At 38.2% G+C, this 16,106-nt stretch overlaps 2 protein-coding genes across 2 annotated transcripts in view; both read right to left on the bottom strand.

Annotated features, from left to right (window-relative positions):
* Nucleotides 1-2,600: 2,600 nt before the first annotated feature.
* Nucleotides 2,601-7,883, bottom strand: LOC146739263 (neprilysin-3-like). Its single transcript, XM_085502676.1, has 5 exons — nucleotides 7,857-7,883; nucleotides 7,633-7,698; nucleotides 5,504-5,599; nucleotides 5,235-5,311; nucleotides 2,601-2,759 (listed from the first exon to the last, which is right to left on the bottom strand). The coding sequence occupies exons 1-5, from the start codon at nucleotides 7,881-7,883 to the stop codon at nucleotides 2,660-2,662; spliced, it is 366 nt and encodes a 121-aa protein (XP_085358802.1). The 3' UTR covers nucleotides 2,601-2,659.
* A 2,590-nt stretch (nucleotides 7,884-10,473) lies between these two features.
* Nucleotides 10,474-16,106, bottom strand: part of LOC100374393 (endothelin-converting enzyme homolog) — a 44,423-nt gene continuing 38,790 nt past the window's right edge. The window contains exons 15-17 of the mRNA XM_085502675.1: nucleotides 14,312-14,407; nucleotides 14,043-14,119; nucleotides 10,474-11,262 (exon numbers count right to left, since the gene is read on the bottom strand). Of these exons, the coding sequence (XP_085358801.1) occupies nucleotides 11,163-11,262; nucleotides 14,043-14,119; nucleotides 14,312-14,407 (273 nt within the window). The 3' untranslated portion in view covers nucleotides 10,474-11,162. The remainder of the gene's footprint in view (nucleotides 11,263-14,042; nucleotides 14,120-14,311; nucleotides 14,408-16,106) is intronic.

Below are 16,106 nucleotides of genomic sequence, written 5' to 3'. Positions count from 1 at the left end.
TTCATTCTATTCACTCCAGACTTTCCTTACCTGTTCAGCCTATGCCTTGTCAAGTCTACTTCATTCTATTCACTCCAGACTTGCCTTACCTGTTCAGCCTATGCCTTGTCAAGTCTACTTTATTTTATCCACTCCAGACTTGCCTTACCTGTTCAGCCCATGCCTTGCCAAGTCTACTTCATTCTATCCATTCCAGACTTGCCTTACCTGTTCAGCCTATGCCTTGCCAAGTCTACTTCATTCTATCCACTCCAGACTTGCCTTACCTGTTCAGCCTATGCCTTGTCAAGTCTACTTCATTCTATTCACTCCAGACTTGCCTTACCTGTTCAGCCTATGCCTTGTCAAGTCTACTTTATTTTATCCACTCCAGACTTGCCTTACCTGTTCAGCCTATGCCTTGACAAGTCTACTTTATTTTATCCACTCCAGACTTGCCTTACCTGTTCAGCCTATGCCTTGTCAAGTTTACTTTATTTTATCCACTCCAGACTTGCCTTACCTGTTCAGCCTATGCCTTGACAAGTCTACTTTATTTTATCCACTCCAGACTTGCCTTACCTGTTCAGCCTATGCCTTGCCAAGTTTACTTTATTTTATCCACTCCAGACTTGCCTTACCTGTTCAGCCTATGCCTTGCCAAGTCTACTTCATTTTATCCACTCCATACCTGCCTTACCTGTTCAGCCTATGCCTTGCCAAGTTTACTTTATTTTATCCACTCCAGACCTGACTTACCTGTTCAGCCTATGCCTTGCCAAGTCTACTTCATTCTATCCACTCCAGACCTGCCTTACCTGTTCAGCCTATGCCTTGCCAAGTTTACTTTATTTTATCCACTCCAGACCTGACTTACCTGTTCAGCCTATGCCTTGCCAAGTCTACTTCATTTTATCCACTCCATACCTGCCTTACCTGTTCAGCCTATGCCTTGCCAAGTTTACTTTATTTTATCCACTCCAGACCTGACTTGCCTGTTCAGCCTATGCCTTGCCAAGTCTACTTCATTCTATCCATTCCAGACTTGCCTTACCTGTTCAGCCTATGCCTTGCCAAGTCTACTTCATTCTATCCAGTCCAGACTTGCCTTACCTGTTCAGCCTATGCCTTGACAAGTCTACTTCATTTTATCCACTCCAGACTTGCCTTACCTGTTCAGCCTATGCCTTGTCAAGTCTACTTTATGTTATCCACTCCAGACTTGCCTTACCTGTTCAGCCTATGCCTTGTCAAGTCTACTTTATTTTATCCACTCCAGACTTGCCTTACCTGTTCAGCCTATGCCTTGTCAAGTCTACTTTATTTTATCCACTCCAGACTTGCCTTACCTGTTCAGCCCATGCCTTGACAAGTCTACTTTATTTTATCCACTCCAGACTTGCCTTACCCCTTCAGCCCATGCCTTGCCAAGTCTACTTCATTTTATCCACTCCAGACTTGCCTTACCTGTTCAGCCTATGCCTTGCCAAGTTTACTTCATTTTATCCACTCCAGACCTGCCTTACCTGTTCAGCCTATGCCTTGCCAAGTTTACTTTATTTTATCCACTCCAGACCTGACTTACCTGTTCAGCCTATGCCTATGCCTTGCCAAGTCTACTTCATTCTATCCACTCCAGACTTGCCTTACCTGTTCAGCCCATGCCTTGCCAAGTCTACTTCATTCTATCCACTCCAGACCTGCCTTACCTGTTCAGCCTATGCCTTGCCAAGTCTACTTCATTCTATTCACGCCAGACTTGCCTTACCTGTTCAGCCCATGCCTTGTCAAGTCTACTTCATTCTATCCACTCAGACTTGCCTTACCTGTTCAGCCCATGCCTTGTCAAGTCTACTTCATTCTATCCACTCAGGATTTGCCTTGCCTTGCCTGTTCAGCCCATGCCTTGCCAAGTCTATTTCATCACCTACCTGTGTAAAACATGGGTATGGGCATTTGGGGGAATCTTAAGAAGGTATGTTTACAAGAGAGACTGCAAATCATGTGACTTTATTATAGATAATGTACATCTTGATAAAAAAAAGCAGATACAATGCACAATGGAATAATAATGCCAATGTTGTACTGAAAATCACATATAGTTGCTATTGGAGATCTTCTCCAGAAATGCGGAGAACTGTACTGAACTGTATGTACTTGATAATCAAGTATCCATTGCCACATTCTTCAATTATTATTCAATGTGGACGAGTACAAATATACAATCACATTAATGTTTTCACATCATGACAATATGGCAAAGCCTGGTAAGAATTCTAAATACTAATAACTGTCTTAAGTCCACAATAATTCTAATGAAACATGTGGGCATTACCTAGAATATATTGGCATCAAAGCTCTAAAATATAATTTTGTATGTAACAACTAATTTTGATTAACATGCAGGTATGTGTAATCTCATTGTTTATATCTTCATATTTTGATTGGTTCAGTGTTCCGGCACTGTGGTTGTGAGTTATTAATATATCTAGTTATCTTTGACAAAATGTACTAAGAATTACCCTCCTCAATAAATCTGTTGTTTTCCCCAATTAGCAACCCAATTTGTGATTTAAACTGGGTAAACTAGATTATAATAAACAAATATGTGTTGCATTGTATACATCATTTTTGTCAAAATAATTATTTAAATTAATTATTGGTCGAGTTGAGACAGTCTTCACCAAACTGAGCATTTGTCTTCCCTGTTCATTTCATCATTCGTTGTGCACCCATATAGTGAACCAAATTCTTCAAAGTTACTCAGCGGACCAATCACCCTTTGGAAAAGAAGGAAAGGGAAATACCGTAGGTTGATTTGACTTTACCTGGACAAAGGCTGAGCATATTGCTCTCATCTAGAGATGGAGGAGGTTTTTCACAGAAGCTTTCTTCAAATTCTGTTAAATGTATGTGTATGGGCATATTCGCAAGTATCTACAACACTCCCCAGTACATTGTTGAGGGCAGTATAAAAACATTGCAGGGTAAAAATACTGTATTATATCACCATGGAAAGTCTATATACTAAGGCTCATGGATTGGTTTACTGACAAAAACTAGAGATACTAAAAGTGCTTCTCTGTGAAGTGAATTCAATATTCATCCATGCTTTCTGAAGAACTAACATGTAACTACCGGTATGTCCGCCTCAGCATGCAAATACTACTTTATATGTAAATTAGTTTATTAACATAATCAGCTTAATTCCAAAATAGTTTTAGAGATTCAACTATTAGTATGTTCACACGGCAGCATTCTATTGGAGCCGAACTACCTACTTCTCCTTCCACGGATTAACAGGAGATTATCTCCAGTGCGTTCATACGGTCGGGAACCGATCGAGATCAGAGTCCAACGGAACAATGCCCTTGAATAATTAGTGACTGAAAATGATTTTAGTGTCGTGCTTGTGTTTTTTCTTTACATGGCATGATGCTGTTGAGCTCGGAGAAAAAAGAGCCTGAGCATGGAGGTAGAAAAGACAATGACTGGTATTATGATTTAGGTACTAGTATCTCGAATTAACAGGAAACACTGCAGCTAAAATGCGTTTAATACAGCCTATTCACTCAAGTTAATGTCATGCAAAATTACCATTTTGTAACTATTCAACTGTAGTGATATCTAAACTACTAGGAAGAATCACAGATTCTCTCTATCTATCATAGAGAAACTATGGATGAATCTAAACCTACCAGGAACACGTCATCGTACCGTGATCGCTTCTATGATTTTTATCTTTATTGTCTTTAAAAAGTTTAATTTCGTACGCCATTTTTTGTTTCCCATTGAGCTATCAATCTATCACAATAATTCGTTACTATATATTAGGACGCGTACCTATGAAAGTTGTTGTCTCCGCCATAATTGAAATGAGAGGTTACTCGAAGAAGATGATTGAGGGCGTGATTTTTGCTCCGATAGTTGGGCCCGATGCGTTTACACGATCGGAGCTATGTCAGGACTCAACCCAATTGGAGTTCAACCCCGAGGGTTTAGTGGAGCCGAACTTGGCTCAAGCCGAACGTGTTTACAAGGCCATTTTTGCTGGCTCGAGCCGGCTTGAGTCGTTGGGCTTCGATAAAATGCTATCGTGTGAACGTAGCATATGCATACAGTATGCATATCCTAAAGCATTTAAGCTAAATATCAAATAAAATCAACTAAACATGCTGAAAGTAGTTAATTAGTATGCATATGACCTAATTAACATATGCAGATTAATTAAAAAGTAGTGTTGGATATTCAACTACAAAACAGTATGCATGTACCCAGTTTTAACCAATTGTTGGATATTTATTAAATATGCTGAAATGAGTTAATTAGTATGCATATTACCTATATAATTAACAGATGCAGATTAATTAAAAAGTAGTGTTAGATATTCAACTACAAAAAAGATGTGCATGTACCAAGTTTTAACCAATTGTTAGGATATTTATTAAATATGCTGAAATGAGTTAATTAGTATGCCAATTAGCTAATTAACATAAGTTTATTAAATCCAATTTTTTTTTAGATATTCAGCTACATAAATGTATGCATGTACCAAGTTTTTACTCATTTGAACAAACTGTTAGGATATCACAAATCATGATGAATATAGTGGATTAGTATAAATATTACATTAATCAGGGAACTGTCTCATTACAGCTCTCTGCATTAATTAACATATGAAGATTATTTCCAAATTAGTATTAGACATTCAAGTACCAAGTTTTAACCCATTTGAACAAACTGTTAGGATATAAACATGCTGTATGCTGTTATTATTTTATGTCAGACATTGGCATGACTTAGTCTCACTTTGCGCTCTGCAACTGAGAGTTATAATATTATTTTTTTAAATAAATATATTTTAAATATTGGACAACAAGTCATTGTTAATAAAAATAGGGGAAATGTTTTTCATGCCAAACTAAATAATTCAAAATGAATAATTGGCTGGTCTAAGTTAGATGTATTGAATGAAAAACAAGATGGATGCCAGTTGGTCATTTTGGATTCAAACACCAAACAAATCATCATGGACATGTATCTCAACATCTTTCAAATTTGAAAAAACATTGTATGATTGAAAATGCTTGCCAGTCAGCCATTTTTGATTGTAAAACAAATTGCCATGGACATGTAATCAAAAATGTACAATGTATACCAATGGTATATACTAACAGCTGACTGTAAGTTATAGGAAATGTACTGATTAGGAAGTTGGTAAAAATAATCAGTGAAGTACTGAAATAATGTAGTACCTGTACATAGCTGGAGAGTGAGGGTCTGATACCAACATTTGCTCCAAGTATTCTGTTGTATACTTATTGCACCAGCCCTATGGATAAAAAAAATCAACCCAGACTTAGACAGACAGCAACTTAAATAAACGAGAAATTCTTTCAACAATGATAGGGGTAGAGCTGCATGATAATTTAAAGATTTCTGTTCATCAAACTTTTCTTTGATTTCTGTTCATAATTCTGTCTTACTGTATGTAGTGTATGTAAAACATCATAATAATATTTACCTGTGAAAATGCTAAAAAGAGTACTTCGTCATTACTTCTAAATCCTGGAATTAATCCTACATCAAGGTTTCGGGCTAAATAGTAGTTGTTATATGCCTACATTCAAGCAATTAAAATAATTAATAAAATACTATCATCATAGCAGAATTAAATTTAATGATATTTCTAAAAGACACAGCAAGGTATGACACAATGTTGCAACTTCCAAACGCACATAAAGGACACAAAAACTGGGTACTTACAAACACAGATAATGAACACTATTACACACTGCGTACTTCCAAACACAGAAAAAGGAAACCAAAAGGGAAAGCAATGCACACTGGGTACTTACAAACACAGATAAAAAACACCAATACACACTGGGTACTTACAAACACAGATAAAGGACACCAATAGATACTGGGTACTTACAAACACAGATAAAAGACACCAATGCACACTGGGTACTTACAAACACAGATAAAGGACACCAATACACACTGGGTACTTACAAACATAGATAAAGGACACCAATGCACACTGGGTAATTACAAACACAGATAAAGGACACCAATAGATACTGGGTACTTACAAACACAGATAAAGGACACCACTACACACTGGGTACTTACAAACACAGATAAAGGACACCACTACACACTGGGTACTTACAAACACAGATAAAGGACACCAATACACACTGGGTACTTACAAACACAGATAAAGGACATCAATAGATACTGGGTACTTACAAACACAGATAAAGGACACCAATGCACACTGGGTACTTACAAACATAGATAAAAGACACCAATGCACACTGGGTACTTACAAACACAGATAAAAAACACCAATAGATACTGGGTACTTACAAACACAGATAAAAAACACCAATACACACTGGGTACTTACAAACACAGATAAAAAACACCAATGCACACTGGGTAATTACAAACACAGATAAAAGACACCAATACACACTGGGTACTTACAAACACAGATAAAGGACACCAATGCACACTGGGTACTTACAAACATAGATAAAAGACACCAATGCACACTGGGTACTTACAAACACAGATAAAGGACATCAATACACACTGGGTACTTACAAACACAGATAAAAAACACCAATAGATACTGGGTACTTACATACACAGATGAAGGACACCAATACACACTAGGTACTTTCAAACACAGATAAAAAACACCAATACACACTGGGTACTTCCAAACACAGCTAAAGGACACCAATACACACTGGGTACTTACAAACACAGATAAAGGACACCAATACACACTGGGTACTTTCAAACACAGATAAAAAACACCAATACACACTGGGTACTTCCAAACACAGCTAAAGGACACCAATACACACTGGGTACTTACAAACACAGATAAAGGACACCAATACACTGGGCACTTCCAAACACAGATAAAGGACACCAATACACACTGGGTACTTCCAAACACAGCTAAAAGACACCAATGCACACTGGGTACTTCCAAACACAGCTAAAGGACACAATACACACTGGGTACTTACAAACACAGATAAAGGACACCAATACACACTGGGTACTTCTAAACACAGATGAAGGACACCAATACACGCTGGGTACTTCCAACCACAGACAATGGACACCAATACACACTGGGTACTTACAAACACAGATAAAGGACACCAATATACACTGGGTACTTTCAAACAGATGAAGGACACCAATATATATTGGGTACTTTTAAACACAGATGAATGACACCAATACACACTGGGTACTTCCAAACACAGATAATGGACACCAATACACAGTGGGTACTTACAAACACAGATAAAAAACACCAATACACACTGGGCACTTCCAAACACAGACAATGGACACCAATACACACTGGGTACTTACAAACACAGATAAAGGACACCAATACACACTGGGTACTTACAAACACAGATAAAGGACACCAATACACACTAGGTACTTACAAACACAGATAAAAGACACCAATACACACTGGGTACTTACAAACACAGATAAAGGACACCAATACACACTGGGTACTTACAAACACAGATAAAGGACACCAATACACAGTGGGTACTTACAAACACAGATAAAAGACACCAATACACACTAGGTACTTACATAAAAGGCTTGTTTAATTCCACCCAAATCGGCGATGTTTTCAGATTTTGTTAATTCACCGTCAATCTAACAAAAAAGAGTAGTAATACCAATACATGAAAACCAATTCGACAACATTGTGACCAAGTAAACAATTGGTAATACTCATTCCCCATACCGGCTGAGGTTGAATTCTGCAAATACTTCTCATCAGTTTTGGCAAAATAAGAGTTACTGATACATACACATCCGAGATCAGTCCATGGAGGCATGCACTTTATTTTATCCACTCCAGACTTGCCTTACCTGTTCAGCCTATGCCTTGTCAAGTCTACTTTATTTTATCCACTCCAGACTTGCCTTACCTGTTCAGCCTATGCCTTGCCAAGTCTACTTCATTCTATCCACTCCAGACCTGCCTTACCTGTTCAGCCTATGCTTTGCCAAGTCTACTTCATTCTATCCACTCCAGACTTGCCTTACCTGTTCAGCCTATGCCTTGTCAAGTCTACTTCATTTTATCCACTCCAGACTTGCCTTACCTGTTCAGCATATGCCTTGCCAAGTATACTTTATTTTATCCACTCCAGACTTGCCTTACCTGTTCAGCCTATGCCTTGCCAAGTCTACTTCATTCTATCCACTCCAGACCTGCCTTACCTGTTCAGCCTATGCCTTGCCAAGTCTACTTCATTCTATCCACTCCAGACTTGCCTTGCCTGTTCAGCCCATGCCTTGCCAAGTCTACTTCATTTTATCCACTCCAGACTTGCCTTACCTGTTCAGCCTATGCCTTGCCAAGTATACTTCATTCTATCCACTCCAGACTTGCCTTACCTGTTCAGCCTATGCCTTGTCAAGTATACTTCATTCTATCCACTCCAGACTTGCCTTACCTGTTCAGCCCATGCCTTGCCAAGTCTACTTCAGACCTGACTTACCTGTTTAGCCCATGCCTTGCCAAGTCTACTTCATTCCAGACTTGCCTTGCCAAGTCTACTTCATTCTGTCCACTCCAGACTTGCCTTACCTGTTCAGCCCATGCCTTGCCAAGTCTACTTCATTCTATCCACTCCAGGCTTGCCTTACCTGTTCAGCCTATGCCTTGACAAGTCTACTTCATTTTATCCACTCCAGACTTGCCTTACCTGTTCAGCCCATGCCTTGACAAGTCTACTTCATTTTATCCACTCCAGACTTGCCTTACCTGTTCAACCCATGCCTTGTCAAGTCTACTTCATTCTATTCACTTCAGACTTGCCTTACCTTATCAGCCCATGCCTTGACAAGTCTACTTCATTTTATCCACTCCAGACTTGCCCTACCTGTTCAGCCCATGCCTTGACAAGTCTACTTCATTCTATTCACTCCAGACTTGCCTTACCTGTTCAGCCCATGCCTTGACAAGTCTACTTCATTTTATCCACTCCAGACTTGCCTTACCTGTTCGGACCATGCCTTGACAAGTCTACTTCATTCTATTCACTCCAGACTTGCCTTACCTGTTCAGACCATGCCTCGACAAGTTTACTTCATTCTATCCACTCCAGATTTGCCTTACCTGTTCAGCCTATGCCTTGTCAAGTATACTTCATTCTATCCACTCCAGACTTGCCTTACCTGTTCAGCCCATGCCTTGCCAAGTCTACTTCAGACCTGACTTACCTGTTTAGCCCATGCCTTGCCAAGTCTACTTCATTCCAGACTTGCCTTGCCAAGTCTACTTCATTCTGTCCACTCCAGACTTGCCTTACCAGTTCAGCCCATGCCTTGCCAAGTCTACTTCATTCTATCCACTCCAGGCTTGCCTTACCTGTTCAGCCTATGCCTTGACAAGTCTACTTCATTTTATCCACTCCAGACTTGCCTTACCTGTTCAGCCCATGCCTTGACAAGTCTACTTCATTTTATCCACTCCAGACTTGCCTTACCTGTTCAACCCATGCCTTGTCAAGTCTACTTCATTCTATTCACTTCAGACTTGCCTTACCTTATCAGCCCATGCCTTGACAAGTCTACTTCATTTTATCCACTCCAGACTTGCCCTACCTGTTCAGCCCATGCCTTGACAAGTCTACTTCATTCTATTCACTCCAGACTTGCCTTACCTGTTCAGCCCATGCCTTGACAAGTCTACTTCATTTTATCCACTCCAGACTTGCCTTACCTGTTCAGACCATGCCTTGACAAGTCTACTTCATTCTATTCACTCCAGACTTGCCTTACCTGTTCAGACCATGCCTCGACAAGTTTACTTCATTCTATCCACTCCAGATTTGCCCTACCTGTTCAGCCTATGCCTTGTCAAGTATACTTCATTCTATCCACTCCAGACTTGCCTTACCTGTTCAGCCCATGCCTTGCCAAGTCTACTTCATTCTATCCACTCCAGACCTGCCTTACCTGTTCAGCCTATGCCTTGCCAAGTCTACTTCATTCTATTCACGCCAGACTTGCCTTACCTGTTCAGCCCATGCCTTGCCAAGTCTACTTCATTCTATCCACTCCAGACCTGCCTTACCTGTTCAGCCTATGCCTTGCCAAGTCTACTTCATTCTATTCACGCCAGACTTGCCTTACCTGTTCAGCCCATGCCTTGCCAAGTCTACTTCATTCTATCCACTCCAGACCTGCCTTACCTGTTCAGCCTATGCCTTGCCAAGTCTACTTCATTCTATCCACTCAGACTTGCCCTACCTGTTCAGCCCATGCCTTGTCAAGTCTACTTCATTCTATCCACTCAGGATTTGCCTTGCCTTGCCTGTTCAGCCCATGCCTTGCCAAGTCTATTTCATCACCTACCTGTGTAAAACATGGGTATGGGCATTTGGGGGAATCTTAAGAAGGTATGTTTACAAGAGAGACTGCAAATCATGTGACTTTATTATAGATAATGTACATCTTGATAAAAAAAAGCAGATACAATGCACAATGGAATAATAATGCCAATGTTGTACTGAAAATCACATATAGTTGCTATTGGAGATCTTCTCCAGAAATGCGGAGAACTGTACTGAACTGTATGTACTTGATAATCAAGTATCCATTGCCACATTCTTCAATTATTATTCAATGTGGACGAGTACAAATATACAATCACATTAATGTTTTCACATCATGACAATATGGCAAAGCCTGGTAAGAATTCTAAATACTACTAACTGTCTTAAGTCCACAATAATTCTAATGAAACATGTGGGCATTACCTAGAATATATTGGCATCAAAGCTCTAAAATATAATTTTGTATGTAACAACTAATTTTGATTAACATGCAGGTAAGTGTAATCTCATTGTTTATATCTTCATATTTTGATTGGTTCAGTGTTCCGGCACTGTGGTTGTGAGTTATTAATATATCTACTTATCTTTGACAAAATGTACTAAGAATTACCCTCCTCAATAAATCTGTTGTTTTCCCCAATTAGCAACCCAATTTGTGATTTAAACTGGGAAAACTAGATTATAATAAACAAATATGTGTTGCATTGTATACATCATTTTTGTCAAAATAATTATTTAAATTAATTATTGGTCGAGTTGAGACAGTCTTCACCAAACTGAGCATTTGTCTTCCCTGTTCATTTCATCATTCGTTGTGCACCCATATAGTGAACCAAATTCTTCAAAGTTACTCAGCGGACCAATCACCCTTTGGAAAAGAAGGAAAGGGAAATACCGTAGGTTGATTTGACTTTACCTGGACAAAGGCTGAGCATATTGCTCTCATCTAGAGATGGAGGAGGTTTTTCACAGAAGCTTTCTTCAAATTCTGTTAAATGTATGTGTATGGGCATATTCGCAAGTATCTACAACACTCCCCAGTACATTGTTGAGGGCAGTATAAAAACATTGCAGGGTAAAAATACTGTATTATATCACCATGGAAAGTCTATATACTAAGGCTCATGGATTGGTTTACTGACAAAAACTAGAGATACTAAAAGTGCTTCTCTGTGAAGTGAATTCAATATTCATCCATGCTTTCTGAAGAACTAACATGTAACTACCGGTATGTCCGCCTCAGCATGCAAATACTACTTTATATGTAAATTAGTTTATTAACATAATCAGCTTAATTCCAAAATAGTTTTAGAGATTCAACTATTAGTATGTTCACACGGCAGCATTCTATTGGAGCCGAACTACCTACTTCTCCTTCCACGGATTAACAAGAGATTATCTCCAGTGCGTTCATACGGTCGGGAACCGATCGAGATCAGAGTCCAACGGAACAGTGCCCTTGAATAATTATTGACTGAAAATGATTTTAGTGTCGTGCTTGTGTTTTTTCTTTACATGGCATGATGCTGTTGAGCTCGGAGAAAAAAGAGCCTGAGCATGGAGGTAGAAAAGACAATGACTGGTATTATGATTTAGGTACTAGTATCTCGAATTAACAGAAAACACTGCAGCTAAAATGCGTTTAATACAGCCTATTCACTCAAGTTAATGTCATGCAAAATTACCATTTTGTAACTATTCAACTGTAGTGATATGTAAACTACTAGGAAGAATCACAGATTCTCTCTATCTATCATAGAGAAACTATGGATGAATCTAAACCTACCAGGAACATGTCATCGTACCGCGATCGCTTCTATGATTTTTATCTTTATTGTCTTTAAAAAGTTTCCGTTCAGTCGTTCTTTCAAGTTTTTGTCGCATAATTTCGTACGCCATTATTTGTTTCCCATTGAGCTATCAATCTATCACAATAATTCATTACTATATATTAGGACGCGTACCTATGAAAATTGTTGTCTCCGCCATAATTGAAATGAGAGGTTACTCGAAGAAGATGATTGAGGGCGTGATTTTTGCTCCGATAGTTGGGCCCGATGCGTTTACACGATCGGAGCTATGTCAGGACTCAACCCTATTGGAGTTCAACCCCGAGGGTTTAGTGGAGCCAAACTTGGCTCGAGCCGAACGTGTTTACAAGGCCATTTTTGCTGGCTCGAGCCGGCTTGAGTCGTTGGGCTTCGATAAAATGCTAACGTGTGAACGTAGCATATGCATACAGTATGCATATCCTAAAGCATTTAAGCTAAATATCAAATAAAATCAACTAAACATGCTGAAAGTAGTTAATTAGTATGCATATGACCTAATTAACATATGCAGATTAATTAAAAAGTAGTGTTGGATATTCAACTACAAAACAGTATGCATGTACCCAGTTTTAACCAATTGTTGGATATTTATTAAATATGCTGAAATGAGTTAATTAGTATGCATATTACCTATATAATTAACAGATGCAGATTAATTAAAAAGTAGTGTTAGATATTCAACTACAAAAAAGACGTGCATGTACCAAGTTTTAACCAATTGTTAGGATATTAATTAAATATGCTGAAATGAGTTAATTAGTATGCCAATTAGCTAATTAACATAAGTTTATTAAATCCAAATTTTTTTTAGATATTCAGCTACATAAATGTATGCATGTACCAAGTTTTTACTCATTTGAACAAACTGTTAGGATATCACAAATCATGATGAATATAGTGGATTAGTATAAATATTACATTAATCAGGGAACTGTCTCATTACAGCTCTCTGCATTAATTAACATATGAAGATTATTTCCAAATTAGTATTAGACATTCAAGTACCAAGTTTTAACCCATTTGAACAAACTGTTAGGATATAAACATGATGTATGCTGTTATTATTTTATGTCAGACATTGGCATGACTTAGTCTCACTTTGCGCTCTGCAACTGAGAGTTATAATATTTTTTTTTTAAATAAATATATTTTAAATATTGGACAAGTCATTGTTAATAAAAATAGGGGAAATGTTTTTCATGCCAAACTAAATAATTCAAAGTGAATAATTGGCTGGTCTAAGTTAGATGTATTGAATGACTCTTCCAAAATCGAAATATTTGGTCAGAAATTAAACAGGATATGCTATTCATGCATTTTTTTGTATCCAAATTGAATTTCCCTTGTCCAGGCTCATGTACAGAGATATGGTAGTATGGTCAAAAAGCAAGATTATAGGCAGTCAGCCACCTTTGATTTGACTGTGAAACTAATTGTCATAGACATGTAGATTTTGAAGAGGAAAAAAACATGTCAACAATACAATTTGGAAAAACAAGATGGATGCCAGTTGGTCATTTTGGATTCAAACACCAAACAAATCATCATGGACATGTATCTCAACATCTTTCAAATTTGAATGAAAACCGACAAATCCTGTCCAAAATGCAACATTTTCAAAAAAAAAACATTGTATGATTGAAAATGCTTGCCAGTCAGCCATTTTTGATTGTAAAACAAATTGCCATGGACATGTAATCAAAAATGTACAATGTATACCAATGGTATATACTAACAGCTGACTGTAAGTTATAGGAAATGTACTGATTAGGAAGTTGGTAAAAATAATCAGTGAAGTACTGAAATAATGTAGTACCTGTACATAGCTGGAGAGTGAGGGTCTGATACCAACATTTGCTCCAAGTATTCTGTTGTATACTTATTGCACCAGCCCTATGGATAAAAAAAATCAACCCAGACTTAGACAGACAGCAACTTAAATAAACGAGAAATTCTTTCAACAATGATAGGGGTAGAGCTGCATGATAATTTAAAGATTTCTGTTCATCAAACTTTTCTTTGATTTCTGTTCATAATTCTGTCTTACTGTATGTAGTGTATGTAAAACATCATAATAATATTTACCTGTGAAAATGCTAAAAAGAGTACTTCGTCATTACTTCTAAATCCTGGAATTAATCCTACATCAAGGTTTCGGGCTAAATAGTAGTTGTTATATGCCTACATTCAAGCAATTAAAATAATTAATAAAATACTATCATCATAACAGAATTAAATTTAATGATATTTCTAAAAGACACAGCAAGGTATGACACAATGTTGCAACTTCCAAACGCACATAAAGGACACAAAAACTGGGTACTTACAAACACAGATAATGAACACTATTACACACTGCGTACTTCCAAACACAGAAAAAGGAAACCAAAAGGGAAAGCAATGCACACTGGGTACTTACAAACACAGATAAAAAACACCAATACACACTGGGTACTTACAAACACAGATAAAGGACACCAATAGATACTGGGTACTTACAAACACAGATAAAAGACACCAATGCACACTGGGTACTTACAAACACAGATAAAGGACACCAATACACACTGGGTACTTACAAACATAGATAAAGGACACCAATACACACTGGGTACTTACAAACACAGATAAAGGACACCAATAGATACTGGGTACTTACAAACACAGATAAAGGACACCACTACACACTGGGTACTTACAAACACAGATAAAAAACACCAATGCACACTGGGTAATTACAAACACAGATAAAAGACACCAGTACACAGTGGGTAATTACAAACACAGATAAAAAACACCAATGCACACTGGGTACTTACAAACACAGATAAAGGACACCAATACACACTGGGTACTTACAAACACAGATAAAAAACACCAATGCACACTGGGTACTTACAAACACAGATGAAAGACACCAATACACACTGGGCACTTCCTAACACAGATAATGGACACCACTACACACTGGGTACTTACAAACACAGATAAAAAACACCAATGCACACTGGGTAATTACAAACACAGATAAAAGACACCAGTACACAGTGGGTAATTACAAACACAGATAAAAAACACCAATGCATGCTGGGTACTTACAAACACAGATGAAAGACACCAATACACACTGGGTACTTACAAACACAGATGAAAGACACCAATACACACTGGGTACTTACAAACACAGATGAAAGACACCAATACACGCTGGGTACTTACAAACACAGATGAAAGACACCAATATATACTGGGTAATTCCAAACACAGATAAAGGACACCAATACACACTGGGCACTTCCAACCACAGACAATGGACACCAATACACACTGGGTACTTACAAACACAGATAATGGACACCAATACACACTGGGCACTTCCAAACACAGACAATGGACACCAATACACACTGGGTACTTACAAACACAGATAATGGACACCAATAGATACTGGGTACTTCTAAACACAGATGAAGGACACCAATGCACACTGGGTACTTACAAACACAGATAAAAGACACCAATACACACTGGGCACTTCCAAACACAGATAAAGGACACCAATATATACTGGGTACTTCTAAACACAGATGAAGGACACCAATACACACTGGGTACTTCCAACCACAGACAATGGACACCAATACACACTGGGTACTTCAAAACACAGATGAAGGATACCAATACACGCTGGGTACTTCCAACCACAGATAATGGACACTAATACACACTGGGTACTTCAAAACACAGATGAAGGATACCAATATATGCTGGGTACTTCCAAACACAGATAATGGACACCAATACACACTGGGTACTTCCAAACACAGATAATGGACACCAATACACACTGGGTACTTACAAACACAGATAAAAAACACCA

This window comes from Saccoglossus kowalevskii, chromosome 8, assembly GCF_978046115.1.
Source record: "Saccoglossus kowalevskii chromosome 8, keSacKowa6.1, whole genome shotgun sequence".
NCBI classification, from domain to species: Eukaryota; Metazoa; Hemichordata; class Enteropneusta; family Harrimaniidae; genus Saccoglossus; species Saccoglossus kowalevskii.
The sequence above is the reverse complement of the archived record's forward strand: the minus strand, read 5'-3'. Positions and strand labels throughout refer to the sequence as shown.